Raw genomic sequence first — 16,261 nt, 5'->3', positions numbered from 1 at the left:
TATATTCAAAACAACACTCACATGTATTTGGAGATGGCGCTTTATCATATTAGTATTGTATAAGTATGTATATATTATTATATATATAGAAGTATTTGTTGTCTGTTACTTATATTCTAGTCTCAGAAAGTTCGAAACTTCTAAAAACTTTCTGGCTTTTACAAACCTCATTAGAAAACTGAAAGAAAGGAACGGACAGAAACGTTAAACCTGATGATGATGATGAGGTGTCAGACCCTTCACCCTGTTTTTATAGCATTAAATAACTAATTTGGTTTATAGAAGTACCATTGTTAACCATCCATCCAACAACAAAGAACAAGTCGTCAACACCAGGAGACAGTGAAACAACCAGAAAACCCAACGGGACAGAAAAACAATGTTTACTTCTTCAAATATTTGATGAGCACAAAAACAATTTAAGAGGAAAAGGTCCTCGGTGACATTGCTAGAATTTTCTTACAATTTCATTTAGCTCCTAATCTCCATGGATGCAGCCACATATGCTTCAGCGAGACACAACATATTTTTTATTTGCAGAAAAATGATCCAATATCGTGGGAAACAGCTGCTCAGACTGTCGGGAGCGAACTCTTCCTTCAGAAATCAGAAAAAACACCAGATCCTGAACTCACAACAGCTAACACAGCTCCGTCCTGTAATCCTGACATCACAACGTGTAATTTAATCTTAATCCAGTCCAGCAGCACTGCTGCTATCTGCTGCCTGCCGGCGTTTAATCAAGATGTCTTTATGTTCCCGGGAGGATAAACCTTTATGTGATGAAATCTTGAATAACAAGAAGAAAGAGGAAACATCGTGGTTCCGTGGATTACTGCATGTTTCCATACGTGTGCACGAGACCATGTGACGTTATTCATCCAGAAAATCATAGTCCTACAAAAAGAACATGAGAATACTAAACACCTGCATTGGTAGGCTTTTGTAACCTAGATTTGTTATATTCATAATTGTGATTATCGTTATTACTTGTAAATGTTTAAATGCTCAGAAAACACATCGCTGTCCTCAGACTCTCCATCGCTGCAGCTCCTCTCCTCAGCCTCTGTCTGAAACATTCGGTTTCAGCTCCAGCTTCTGCGGGGAATTCAAATCAAAATGTTTATGACACATGATTTGATTTGATTTGATTGATATGTGTTGGACGTTACTTGGTTCGACTTTTATTTGGTGAATATTCCACTGAACTGCAGCAGCATTTTCTCGTCGATCTGGATTACCGATCTCCGTCACTTCAGCTCGACACAAGTTGCTGCTTCAAAGCTCTGAACAATGAACAATGAATAAAAGTCAAAAATTTGCATATAAACAAGCAGGTCGGCTGCTTATCATAATAAAAGGCTGGAAAGAGGCGGATAGAGAAAACAAGAGAAATGAACGCGGCAGAGGAAACTGAGATTTGATTCATGGCCGCAAAGAGAATTCAAATTGAACTAAGGATTTAGAGAGAGAGAGAGCGAGTGAGAGAGAGAGAGTTAGTAAATAGAACAACAGGAATATATAAAGGAGGGAGATTGATGGAGAGATGAATGGAAGTGAGAATAAGGAAGAGAGAGGGAGCTGGTTTAATGAAGGAGGCCGTCCATTGTGCAGGAAAGTTAATCAAGTTATGATTAATGTGTTACAGCTGCTGTTATCTCTTCAATGAAGCCTGTTGTCTTCTGTGTCACACACACACACACACACACACACACACACAGACACACACACACACACAGAAACACACACACAGACTCATAGACACACACAAGTTACCAGCATGTCGGTGTTGTCATAGTCGTAATACAGATAGCGAGTCATAGAAGGCTCATACACACACACACACACAAACACACACATACACAAACACACACACACAGACAGACGCACAAGTGAGGAGTGATAAGGTGTTGAACAAAAATGGCAGCATCTAATTGCGTTTCTTTGTTAGGATAATTTGATCTGCTCCACAGACGGGGCCTTAATCAACACCTTGGAATAACTAATCAAAATATTCTGCTGTTACACTTGTCTATGTGTGTGTGTGTGTTTGTGTGTCTGTGTGTTGGTGTCTATGACTAACAGAGGTTCATCTGGGGACATTAACCCCAGGTCGGACTCACACATGCCGCGCTGTCGGGTTTTTATGTAAACACAATAATTAGAAAGTGACTGGTATTCAGGAATGTTATTAATGCTTTATTCTTTTAATTATATAGATGTCATAATATGCCAAAAACCACGGGATATGATTTAAGCAAAACATAGCATGAGGTAATGTTTTTTTATTATTACTACGCACACACTGCTCTTCTCAGTCGACATCTGGATCCACATCTGGTAAATCGTTCAGATTTATCTTCATATCAGTGAGTTCATCGCTAACATACACAAAGTAATCAAATCAATATGGTTAATTATACTTTATGTAGATATGTAAAAACATTTCGGAGAGGTGAATGAAAAGTGCTTCCCCAAAATACTAAAAAAAAAATATATAAATTCATATAAATATGTCGACATCTGGATCTAAACGACTGAATCGGTCTGATTTATCTTCATATCAGTGAGTTCATCGCTAACATACACAAAGTAATCAAATCAATATGGTTAATTATACTTTATGTAGATATGTAAAAACATTTCGGAGAGGTGAATGAAAAGTGCTTCCCCGAAATACTAAAAAAATATATATAAATTCATATAAATATACCGACATCTGGATCTAAACGACTGAATCGGCCTGATTTATCTTCATATCAGTGAGTTCATCGCTAAATTACACAAATTAAGCAAATCAATATGGTTTATTATGCTTGTCAATTACATGCAAGTATTAAATACAATTTTAAAAAAATGGGTGAAAGAAAAGTGCTTCCCCCAAATCATTATGAATACATATAAATTCGTATAAATGTGTGTTTGAGCAGAGGAAAGAAGATTTTCCAAGTGTTTTCAGTTACGTTCCAGTAGATCTGAAGGTGTTAGAGGACGAAATGCTGAAAATCATCCAAAAATAACAAATTCAAATGAGATATTGAGACGGAATCCTTATGTTTAATTAAAAGGACATTGATTTCTCAGGATCCAGAAGACGGGAATGTCTCTCAGATAATTTTTTGTGAGGCTTTCAACCTCCAGTCATCGGTTTAAAGTTTCAAAATCCAGATTTAACAGTCGTCCACCATTAAAGGGACTCTTACCTTTGTTGCATTTGAGAATTACAGCACATTCAAATCATCCCGCCTTCCTCCAATGCCCCACCCCCTCGTTCCCATCCGCGGTGTTTTAAACTTTTGTTTTTCCCCCTGGGAGCGGCTGTTTCAGTACGCCGTGGACCACTTTGGTCTGCCATCGTCAGTGGCTACGGTCGCTACTCGCTACTGTCTGCCGCGGAATCAAAACAAACCCTATAGTTGAGGACGCTCCTTGATGACGCGGGCCCGAATGCGCCACAAGAAGCAGACGGGCTTCCTGTCTGTTTCCATGCAGCAAACAGACAGGTCTGTCGGCCAATAAGGTCCTTCGGTCCGAAGAATTTTATTGGTTGAAGTTTTCACTAAATATTACGAGAGTGAAATAATTGTTTGTTTTTACTCCTGGTGGGTCTGTCTTGCATTTTAGAGTGTCATTACCTTATTAATACCAATTTAACCTTATCCAAAAAAAGTGTAAAAATGCAACAAAGGTAAGAGTCCCTTTAATGGAGGAGGAGCACAAGGTCGGCTGCTCTTTACACCATCCTCGGTGAATGTCTGGTTTTTGGTTCCTGTGCAACACCAATGCAACATTTCTTTGTTTGAGAAATTGTGTTATATTCTCAGTACAATTGGCTTTATTGTGTACGTTTAGAAATGTGATGCAGTAACACTGGACTGAAGAGGAAATCTGATCTTACATCAGAACGTGTGTTATTTCCTCACATAAGCAGTGGAAGCTGTGAGTCACATGTTCAGGTGAAAGATGGACGACGGCAGCAAAATCCTCAAGAGTAAAAAAAGAAAAACTGAGTCACATCCATCTTTGTTAGATTTTGTTGGATTCAATTTGTGGCTGTAACCACTGGAGACAAAGACAATAATAAAAAACTTCAGGCTCATTTTTCACGTTGTGTGACCGACACCGTGTTGTCGTGACAGACGCTCAGTCGACGCTAGAGAACAAACCACGTCCGTCATTAACATCACACACAGGCAACAGCAGATCAAAGGCGAGAGATCACAGCCTGGTTACAAAAATAACAATCTTCCTGCCGCCGTCGAGTGATCATCGAGAAGAGAAACACGAGGTGATACGGAGAGGCAGGAAATACACACACTCTCACACACGTTCTAACACACTCTCACACGTTTTCTAACACACTGGCGTCCTCCGTCCCTCCAGGCGCCGTCTGTCTCCCTCTCCTTAACATTTAGAACAATTCACACCCATACGTGAAGAGTGTGCGTCTCCGTCTCAGCAACGTTGTGTGTCGCTGTGAGAAGGTGTGGACACGTGTGTAGCAGTGTGTAGTTGTGTCTGACACGTCCTCTCTGTCAGCGCGGCCTCATGAAGCCAGAGAGCACGACACAGGTCATGACCCCACATGTTTAACCTCTCATCGTTTGGTCTATTGATTATTTTTTGTTTTTACGATTCATTTGCTTTATGTCCTCTCTCTCCTCCGTGAATCCCGTTGTCTTGGGCGATCCGTGCACGTGGAGGCGGAGCCGAGCACGCTCCTGTCCCCTGGTAGATGTTCCTGTGAGGAGTTGTAAACCCGTCTGCTCCTCACTGTGTGTGAGCATGTCACAGCTCAGGGCTTCTTATGACCCTGCACGCTGGTGTTTACCTTCAGCTTCTCCTGCCGCTGAGTCTCTGAGTGACGTCCCCGGGACTCGCCGTTGTCCTCTTTAAACTTTGACTCCCTCCCTCTTCTTCTTCTTCTTCTTCTTCTTCTTCTGACTCTCCCCAGCACACACAGGTCTGAAATGTAACTCGTGGGCAAACTGCTGACTTTAACAACTTACTTTTTTTTTTTACATAGCCCTTAGTTCTTAGTTTTATATAAATGAATTCTGTAAATTACTCAAATTGCTCCTCAGCTGATGTTCCTCATTCTTTAGAGAGTTAAGAAAAACGATTTGATCGATTCTAGGTCTCACTACATATACTGTAGGTGTTTTTAAAAATGCTTTATTTTCCCTGAGACTGCTGGAACAAACTGGTGCTACAGTGGTTCATCTATTGTGGTGTTGAACAGCCTCAGATTAAAGCTAGAAGTTAAAATTTTTCCCTCAACAAATGAAACAAATTATTGTGTAAAGACAGACAAACGGCACTGAGTCTCCCTCAAGTGAGAATCTGAGTATTTAGACATCGGGTGTGAATTTCCCTCCTTGACAGTTGAGTGAATAATAGAAGTTAATGAACAGTTTGTTTGAGTTACGATATCAAAAGGAGTTTGGTGTAACTGACGGCGGCTCCCAGCTGCGAGTCAGAAGAAGTGCCTGAAGCAAAAAGAAAACCAGTCTGGTTTTTGTCTCAGTAATTGTTCTCTTGTTCATCGTCTGGATTTATCTCCGCGTGGAATCATTACAGCTCGTTTCCTTCATCTTGGGCTGTTTGAAATCACTGATGACATGGAGCTGATCAACTTCTGTTATTGTATCCATCACAAGTGTCATTTTACATATTGTAACAGCAAAGCAACAGTTTAACTCAATTAAAAAAAATACGAAATAAATGTCATTTAAACACATAAATATGTTTCTCAGTGAGAAATCTTTGTCTAGTTTAGTAAAACTTTAATATTCAGTCTGTTTGTAATAAAAAAAAAAAAAATTGGACCCTAGTTGTTTTCAGAAAGTCCCTCTGAGTTCAGTTCTGGATTATATATACTTAATAATACAATATAAAATTCATCCTTTTGAAAATACAAGAATTATAATGGAGTCCCACGTCACAGTTAATTATTGCAAATGTCTTTCATTGTTAGATTTTGTGAAAGAAGCAGCGATTCTCATTCTGCCTGTCGGGGAAAATGAGATTTCAAGTAACTTAACAGATCTGATGAGTGGGAAACTTTTAAATAACAGAATTAAATGATGAGAAATGGAAGTGAAATTTCATAAACGCATTATTCCTCCTTTCTTCTTTCCCTTTCCTCTCGCCCTCTTCTCTTCCCACTCTCCGTCTATCCTCAGTTCAATATGCTGCCCCCCCCCCCCCCTGTGCTCACTTCCATGTGCCCGTGGATTTATTTATACCAGGAGCAATATTGAATGATTATCAAGGACCTGAGGATGAGTTCTGTCCCAGTGTGTGAGGAGAGTATTATTGGATATTCTCTGCAGGATTTTGTAACAACACTGAGTGTGAGTTTTCAAGATGATTTAGTTTTTCAGCGTCTTTCTTCTTCATGTTGATAGATGTTGATCTGAGGCTGGAAAACTGGAGCTTTGCATCATCAGTGGATCACTCACGGGTTTATTCTGAGGTCGTGTTTAACCGTGCTTTTGTATTTGGGTAAAATTTGACGTTTGAAGGACCATTGCCTCATTACATCCTCAACAATGTCCTGCTGACAACAATAAAATACATTTTTGCTTTTGTTTTAAGTGCCTATAAAAGTATTAATTAGGGCTGGGCAAGTTAACTCGTTTCAATTGAGTTAACTCAAGTGAAACGAGTTAACTCGATTAATTATTTGATCTCGCATTAACTCAGGTTTGATTATTTATTGTTTTATTGTGAAAGTCAGGCTTTTATTTTGTGAAAGTCTGTTGCTGACTGCTGCAGAACAGGAAAAAAGAAAATAATTGGCGGATAAACAATCGAGTTAACTCATCACTTGAGTTAACTCGATTAAAACGAGTTAACTTGCCCAGCCCTAGTATTAACACATGTGGTGTTATTCATCAATTTTGACCTCGAGAAAGAAACACGTCACCGAGCAGATCAAACATTTTATTGCTTCATAATTGATTCAATCTGAGCATTGATGGTTAACATCGAACTCAATGAGAACAAAATGTATTATTACACATCAACCTGATTGTTAATGAAAGTGGGACGAGTGTAAAGTTCTTTTGATCCTGATGAAGTTCTGTTCCCTCTCTGTCTCTACAGTCCCGGGCTCGGTTCCGATGGAGTCTCTGCAGAATACGCCTTATGAAGAGAAGATCTTCATGCAGTGGAAAGCTCCCAATGAAACCAACGGAGTCATCACACTATACGAGGTCGGTCATGGTCTATTAACAACACTTACATTAATCTGTGGACTTTATCAACTCGTGTGATTCGTGTTCGTGGGACAATCCAGACGACAGCTCTCATGTCGTCCAATCTTTAAATACATCTTGCTCATTGGTTTAAAATACTTTTTAAAGTGTAAGTTTCACAAAGATTCACTACAATATGACACTTTAATCCAACATGTGAATGTAGCACATCTGTTTTTACTGGTAAACAGACAAAGACAGTGAGGGGTGAGCCTTATTTTTCCAGATGGATCAGATTTTGGATTGAAGCCACTGGGCTGTGACTGGGAAGCAGAGGCTTGCTGGTTTGATCCCAGGTTCAAAGTTAAGCTCTTGTCCCAGATCTCACGTTTCACCTTGACTCGCCTTTCAGCAGATTTCTGCATCATTACAGCTGCAGCAGAAAAACCTGCGTCTGTGTGTGAACGTCCTCAGCTAACAAAATCTCCTGGACCTCAGTCAGCCACTGGAGGAGACTGGGAGAACAACACCATCATGAGAAAGATGGAGGGAACAGAGAGAGGCAGAGATAGAGAGGAAGAGTGGATAGAAAAGAGAAAGATAGGTCTGCAATTTTAGAAGATGAGTGCATTGATCGGCAATATGATAGAGACTATATCTTCTTTGCCAAGAATACCACAAGGACTCGTTAAATGTGTGAAAGGGAAAGAAAGGAATCTTTGGGTGAGAAGGAATGAGGAAGTGAGTAAGGAGAGGAGACGTTCAGGTGGATGAAGGTTCAGACCCTGCGAGTTCAGAATCTGATGTTTTCTGATCAACTCTCATTCTGACCATTTCATGTGAAGCCCTCCTCAGACTTTTCATTATGCTGCAGACTTGTGGGAGAGTCTGTTTTAGTCTGTTGAAGAAAAATATGCCATGGTAAAAGCTTTGAGTCTTTTGGGGAATGTTTGCTCCAAGATTTTAGGACTTTGCTTTTAACGGTTTGTTGAGTTTATCCAAAAGTTGATTGAGTGAGGTGGAGCAAAGCGGCTCAGCTCCACCCAGAGGTGATGGAGGAGCTTCTGTGGAAGTCAGACGACTACAAACTGGGGAAACCACTTTACTGTGAAGCAGTTTCTGTTTGAACTGTATCTTAAAGATTCCCTGGATTTACTGGAATTGAAAGACCACAGACGTAAGTTGTGTGAATGTGTTTTCACACAACATGATCGGTATTTGCTATAGATGCATCAATTCAGTCAAGACTCAAAGTGTGTGTGTGTGTTGTGTAGTGTGTTGTGTAGTGTGTCATATTCCTACCACATCACTGTCCGGTGCTCTTAGCATCAAACATGTGTTGAATCCAGGAATCGATACGAACACTCGTCAGATTTATTGATGAGCAGCTTTTCAGGAGACCTGTTGGGGACAAAGACCAGGTCCCACGTTAAACCTTAAGGCGAGGGGGCGTGGCTAGGTGAAGGTCAAGGGTCGTCGTACTTTGGGTTTAAGGACAGGATGTAAGTCTCCGGGAAACAAATCTAAATCCGTGTCACGTCCTCTGAAGTCCGTTTACTCGGGTTGAAGTTGAGTTGAGCTCTCTATCTAATGAATTATTGACCTGTTGTCTGTCTCCTGTCTGCCTCTTATATCACTGCATCAAGAAGCTACCTCACACCCAGACCTGGGCTATTAGTGTGTCTGTGTGTGTGTGTGTGTGTGTGTGTGTGTTGAATAAAGTTTGTGCTGTATTGAGTGAGCGTGTGAGGAAGAAAGTGATGAAACATGTTTGCAGGAGAAGTTATTAGAAAAGTCATTGATAAAGTTTATTAAGAGTGTGTGTAAGTTGTTAAAAAGCATTTGTTAGGAAGTGTGTGTGCGTGTGTGTGTGTGTGTGTGGGTATGTGTGTGTTTAAAAAGATCCAGGACAGAAAGTCCTCTGACACAAGTAGAACATATTAATAATTGTACTTATGAAGAATGTACTTACTTCTTCATGTTTTATTTAAATTCATTCGGTTTTTTATATTCAGTTTAATTCAATTGTCACCTGATGAATCCTGAATATAAACACCTGATTTAAATACACATCCCTTCTTTGCATAATTTGACTTCTTCACCTTCCTTTTTACAACTTTTAAGAATAGAAACTTCATACAAAGAGTATTTTCATGCTGGACGTCACCAGGGCAACGGTCGAACATTATTATCATAATTTCTTCCATCCTTATTGTGCTTGTTCTCTTTGACCAGGAGCAAAGAGAATATTTCTGTATTTTTATTTGATAAGAGACTGAGATTATGTGATTTTTCTATCAAACACCTTAAATCTGGTGCATGTGGATCCATGGTTAATATTTGGACACTTTATTTTATCTAGGCTGCTTTATTTGACACTTTAATATGTATGTAATATTCTTAGGAAGACACTCAGTCGACCAATCAGATCTTAAGCAGTGAATAACAGCTTGATTGCTTCAGCGCTCGGGATCTCTGTATACAATCAATATAAAATACACAAGTATTATGACTATTATCCAGATATTGTTTTTATTTGCTGTTACAGTTTCCCCTTCAGGTTTCAATCTGAAAGGTCGTCATACAAATACTTATCGAGGGCTCAGCTAGAACCGCTAGAAATACTTTTAATTGTTTTTAAGTATATTTGCTTGACTCACTTCTTGGCTAAACACATTTTGTAAAATCAAATCTCCCAGAGTTATAGATATATAGATGTTCACTACGTTGTAATTCAGCCGCTGATCCCGACTCATCTTTACAACCTCACACTCGTAACACACCGACATCTTATTTTGGCGGCGTCTTCCTCTCGTGTAATTGCCTCTATTTTCTCCCGAGCCCTCTCTACCTCCGCACATCGATCTCCAGCCTCTCGTCCCTCTCTCTCTCTCTCTCTCTCTCGTCCCTCTCTCTCTCCGCAGTACAAAGACCACTCAGGGCCGGGTGTGAGACCCCCATTACACCTCGACCCGGAGCTCAGAAAACACTCCGCACTCCATAAAGCTCGCGGGACCGTCATCAACTCCGGCTTGTTTTGTGTCGGATTCATTAATATGAATCGCAGCTCGCCGGCCCCCCCTCGGCCCCCCCCTCGGCTGTTAAACATCAGAGCCGTGACACAATGCGCTGCTATTAGAGATAATTACTATAATTGCAGCTATTGACAGGATTAAAGGCATCATCTGCAACATCTAAAGGGCTCTTGTCATGTCCTGTCCCGCTCTGTTGTCTCTTGTACTTTCTTTTTTCTACCCCCCCGCTCTCTCTCTCTCTCTCTCTCTCTCTCTCTCTCTCTCTCTCTCTCTCTCTCTCTCTGCGCCTTGCTTTTCAGGATAGAGCCCAGATAAATTACACCTAGCACAATGAGAGGGAGGAGGGGAGGAGATGGGTGGAGGGGAGAGATAAGGAAAGTGAGAAGAAGGGAGAGAGGACTGGACGAGGAGATAAAAACCCTCCGAAGTGAGCAACCAGGGAAACGCCACAGAAAGAGAGAATCTTCCTCCTATGGCGTAATTAAATGAATTAATTCAGTGTGCAAATATGATCACTTCATCTTCTGTATCTATGACTATAATTGCAGCTAATTACCAGGATTAAAGGAAACATCTGCGAGGGATCTAATGGGGCCGAGGCCGCCTCCTCTCTCTCTCTCTCTCTCTCTCTCCCTCTTGTCCTCTATTCAGCCGAGAGGGAACAAGTGATGTCTGGGGACGACGTGATGGAGGGAGGAAGTTAGAGTGGTGGATGGAAGTGAAGAGAACAGAGTGTTTGATTTGATCCCAACAAAACTCTCCGTCCTTTTTTTGTCCACGTCCATGAGGAGTGAGGAGCGATTAGACCAAAGCAGGTTTTTTTGTCTCTGGAAACCTTGTGATCTATTATTTCTATTCATGTCACAAACAAAATCACATCATCTGGAAATCAACAATAGTCAGACATGTATTATTTATTGATTCTGTGAAATATACAGAATCCAGTCCACACAACACGGATTATTCAAGCTCTCTGATCTGCTGCCATCGTGTCAGATCCCATTTGTAATTAAAAGATTTGCCCTTTTTTTGTTTTTAATGAAATAAAAGTTAAGGTCTGGAAACTTTTGGAGAAAAAGGTTTCACTGCAGGTTCCTTAAATGACCGTTTAATCCCATCACTTTCTCAGTCCCAGCTGACATTCAGCTGTGGTCAGAGCGGGTCAAACCATCAGCCAGCGCTAAGTGAGACCAGCCCACCTTCCACTGTGGGGGGGGCACAGGACTCTTCATATTGCGAACTGCAGGTCCGCAGTAATGAGACAGAAATTACAGCAATTTGACAAAGTGCTTCAATCAGTTTTTCTTTTTCCCAGTTGATTCATTCTGGGTAAAATTCGATGAAGCATTTTCAGCCTGATTCTTCTTTAACGTGAACTTTGAGCAGTTTGCTTGACGCTCAGTAAACGATTGTCACCACACGACAAATCACAGTTTACAAATTGCAGTTTGTGTCGAAGCTGGAAATCACTTATAAATATAATTTACACGTTTTTACACATAAATCCACAGCAGCTGTTTTAACTCTGAAAACTCAACCGACATAAAAAGGATGTAAAACTGAAAAACCTCCGTTCCAGTTGCTTTGAATAAATCCAACGTGAGACCCCCTGCACCTTCCCCCTCCCCTCTGACCCCCCTCACACAACACACAGGTATCGGCGGTTACACAACGCAGAGCACCGACACACACACACACACACACACACACACACACACACACACACACACACACACACACACACACACACACACACACACACACACACACAGGGATCGTGACCTTGTCAAACTCTTCTTTGATTGCCTCATCAGACCATTCAGACCTTACAGCTCCTCTCTGTAAGCTCACCGGCCTCCTGCTGATCTCGGTGCAGTCACCCCCCCCCCCCGAGCCCCCCCACCCCACCCGCCCCCCCGTGCCCCCCCCCGCCGACTCCACAGATGCCGGTGCTAACATTGATTAGAATAAAGCACTGGAGCAAGTCATGAGATCACAGCTTTTGCTGATTTGTTTCGACCGACAGCTCAAGAGATTTTCCACGTCTCCACTCTGTGTGGGAAGTGTTGCATCGCAGCTGTTCACGTCCTGCTGCCTTTTTTTTTTTTTATCTCTGGTTTTCGTTAATGTTCCTTTTGCTTTGTGGAAATAATTCAGATTTGGGTCAAAACTACAAAATCGTAATTAACAAAAAACAACGAGAAGGCTTATCCATGCAGGTCGAGGTTGTGCTTTTGTTGTAATTAACAAAAACAACATCTCTGATATTAAATCAAGTCCTCACAAGCTTTTCTTGGCACATTAAGCAAAGAGAATATGTCGTCTCCCAACAGATTTGGACTTCTACACACTAATTCAACTTTTATCTCAAATGTAGAAACCCATTTTCACTGATTCCCTCGTCTTTGTTGATGTGCACTTCCTGTATTTGATGGATATTTTCAAGGTGAAATGATCCTGAAAAGACAGATGGAACGAATCCTGTTGTTTCTGTTCTGAATGAGACAAAAACCCCAAAGCCAGCGCTCGCGTGAGTCACTTCCGAACAGATGAATGAGCTTTTCACTTATGGCGACTTCTTGGAATCGCCTGTGAATTCAAGCACTCGTATGTTTCAAAGCAATTAACTCTCCACCTGCTCAGTTTCCCGGCGGCGGCAGCACTGGAAAGTTCTGCTGACAAACCTCTGAGCTGTTTAATCCAACACACCAGGCGATAGGCTGCTGGAACTCCATGTGGTTATTCTGCTCCGGTTCCTCCGTGTGAATAACTTTACTCCTCAATTCCTCTCTGCTCAAGTATGGCCTTTAATCAATCACCGGAATCGATACTGGCAGCCACTCTGGCATTTATTTCACTGAGTTACTCTGTTGATCTCTGCAGAAGAAAGGGAAGCAGACGTGCGGCTGTTGCATTCTTCTCCTTTATCTCTGGCCTCTGCACAGGGGAAGGATTGATTCTCATTAGGAGCGCAGGAATCGGCAGAAGGTGATCCGGCATCGATCGTGTTCACTGTTTACCGACGGCTAGCTGCAGCCTCGCTCGCTCCAGTGCAACGCGGAGAGTTAGCAACGACTGAAACAGACCAACAAGGCCACGACTCAGCAGTGGCTCGATTTGTAGCTTTTGTTTTCAAATAACAGACGACTTCCATGATCTAATATCGAATCAATGCATATTTTACTTCCTTTTTTTTATAATTCGGGAAAAAAAGCGGCAGAGTTCCTTACAAAATGGACAAAATACATAAATAGATAAATCTCAAAGAGAAACAACACTTTCTACCAAATTTAGCCACTAGCTTGTTTCCATCCTTAGTTCCTGGGCGAGTGAAAAAAAAATAATAATCAGACATTTCAAGTCCGTTATATCAATATTCAAATCTATTATATGTCAAGTTCTAGCAATTAACTGACATGTTTTCCTTGCCTCTGAATATTAGCATTAAACGAAAGATTTGTGCCATTTTTGAAAGAGAGAGAGTCTTTTTTCTTGTTTGTGAGTTTACAACAATCTGGTTCAAAGAGACAGAGGAACTCATACGACTCACAATACACTCACCTCATCATCCTGTGAAACCAGAGTTCATTGTGGTGTTGGAGAAAATCAATCCATCAATGAACAGAACCAGTCGGTCGAGAGCAGACAAGTGTGTGTTCTAGAGTTGTGTGTTAACATGGAAGCCAGTGGGGAAAACTGTGATTTGTGTCAAGACGATCACACAACATTTCAACTTGGACGGAGCCTCGAGCCGGCTGCACAGAGCTGGAGAGGATCAGACTGAATTATGACAGAATCACACACTGAATTATGACAGAATTATGACTGAATAAGGATGATGTCATCAACCATCAGCTGTGTTCATACATGTGAGTGCAAGAGAGAAAGAAAAGAATCAGAGGATGAAATCATTCAAAGCTCGGGTTCTGCTCCTGTTGTGTTTTGAGTTTTACAAAACAGATAAAAGTAGAGACAGGATCAGGTCACCGGCTGAAGAGCGAGAGGTCGATCTCATCCTGAACGTTTGTCTTCTCTCATTCTTCTCCCTCTTCACCCTTCTCCCTCTTCACCCTTCTCCCCATTCACTCTCTCTTTCCTCTGTATTGTTTTTCATTCTTGTCAATAAGACTCTATATTTAGAGTGGCTCTCGAGTCCTTGAGCTGCTGACACCATTTACTCTGCCTCCCTCCTTTCAGCCGGCCTGCAGGGGAATGGCCCAGTATCCTTTACACGCTGTGTGTAGCTGTTTGTGTGTGTGTGTGTTTGTGTGTAATAATGCGGGTCCTGCGTTCCCTTTGGTTTGCATGGATCTTAAATATGATGTATTTATACAGCCTGGTGTGGCTCAGCCTCCTCCTGGAAAGTGGAACAAGCCGAGAGGCAGTTTCTCCTCCCGGTGATTCACCTGAGTTTTCATCCTCTCAGGCTGAAATCAGAGAATCAAACCAGTTTAACAACAGGTCAGATTCGCCCTCGGACACAGAGAAGAAGATAAAACTGATATAAAACCAGATGCTTTAAAACACAAGGGGTCAGTGAGCTTGTTTTATTTTATTATCTTTTCTCGCCTGGTAGGAAATGAGCCGAGAGAATCTTTGTTGTGTGACATAAGAGCAAAACGACAGGATCTCAGTGGTGGATTGACCTCTAGTTCCAACTCAAACACCTCATATGTCATAAATGCTTCGGTATTGATTGAAAACAGGAAGTGTCCGTGTTCCTGTGACAAAACACTTTAGAGGCCTTAGGGCAGGGGTGGGCAAACTTTCTGAATCGCGGGCCACAATGGGTTCTAAAATTTGACAGAGGGGCCGGGCCAGGAACAGATCGATGGAGTGTTTTTGTGAACTAATATAAATGACATGGAAAAATCATGACATGAAAGGATTTGGCCTTTACCAAGTAGCAAAGCATTTAACAAAAACCCGCCTTCAGAGAAAGGCTTGCTAGCCTTGGCTATTTCGAATGCCACCAAAAAACATGCCTTGGTAGATGACTCTTTAATCGCAGTTTGTCTGTGAAAAAAATGTTGCTGAGTCTGTAAATTAGTCGCCAACCTCTGAGCTGCAGCCACCCGTTCTTGCGTTGACTGCTTGCTAGCGTAGTTAGCATGCTTCGTAGCAAAGTGACGGCTGATGTTGTACTCCATGAAAACTGCGACAGTTTCTCGGCATATCAGGCATACAGCCTTCGATTGGACTTCAGTGAAAAAGTATTTTGTTGTCGACTCCGTGTTAAACACTCGGCACTCATTGTCCACTTCTCGTTTCCTTGATCCTCTCATTTTACAGAAGGACTCACAGGGCAAAGGGAAAAAGTGAAGGGAGATCATGTGCCTTTTCGAGCCCGATACACCACACTCCCTGGCAAATTTAAATTAGCTGACGCTTTTATCCAAAGCGACTTACAATAAGTGCATTCAACCCTGAGGGTTCAAACCCAGAACAAGAATCAAGAAAGTACAATTTCTTCCTAAATGAAGCAAAACTACAAAGTGCTATGAGTACGTGCCATTAAAGTGCTAAGAAATTATTAGTTTAAAAAAAAAAAAAAAAAAAAATTTATTTAAATTTTTTTTTTTTTTTATTTGGACAAGTTCGGCGGGCCGGATTAAAAAGCCCAGCGGGCCGTAGTTTGCCTCAGGGGGTGGGGGTCCTAAAGAATCATCCATCTAGACGCCTAGGCTTACCCACTGTCCTCTGTGTCTCCTTCACACAAACACACACACACACACACACACACACACACATACTCTTAAACTCAGCAGTTATTTAACTCTCAGCATCTTCATCTGTAGATCTTCATTTTCCTTCATCAACACAGAAACCACGATACATCGGTGACCTTTTGACCTTTTCTTACACCTAACAAATCTTTATTATATCAAAACAATGGCACTTCTTCCCTGAGATTCGTTGGTGAGCAGCTTGTCACTGAATGTCTCTAACGTCTGAACGAGAGCAGAAGAAGTGTGTGTGTCCCAGATTAACATGGAGTGAGGCCTCCTGTCACTCATCTGATCT

At 41.5% G+C, this 16,261-nt stretch overlaps 1 protein-coding gene across 1 annotated transcript in view; it reads left to right on the top strand.

Moving 5' to 3' along the window:
* Nucleotides 1-16,261, top strand: part of ptprt (protein tyrosine phosphatase receptor type T) — a 247,061-nt gene that overhangs the window by 90,566 nt on the left and 140,234 nt on the right. The window contains exon 11 of the mRNA XM_061070022.1: nucleotides 7,111-7,220. Coding sequence (XP_060926005.1) covers nucleotides 7,111-7,220 — 110 coding nt within the window. The remainder of the gene's footprint in view (nucleotides 1-7,110; nucleotides 7,221-16,261) is intronic.

The sequence above is a fragment of the Limanda limanda genome, chromosome 4, assembly GCF_963576545.1.
Source record: "Limanda limanda chromosome 4, fLimLim1.1, whole genome shotgun sequence".
NCBI lineage: Eukaryota > Metazoa > Chordata > Actinopteri > Pleuronectiformes > Pleuronectidae > Limanda > Limanda limanda.
This window is presented reverse-complemented; position numbering and strand designations above follow the sequence as displayed.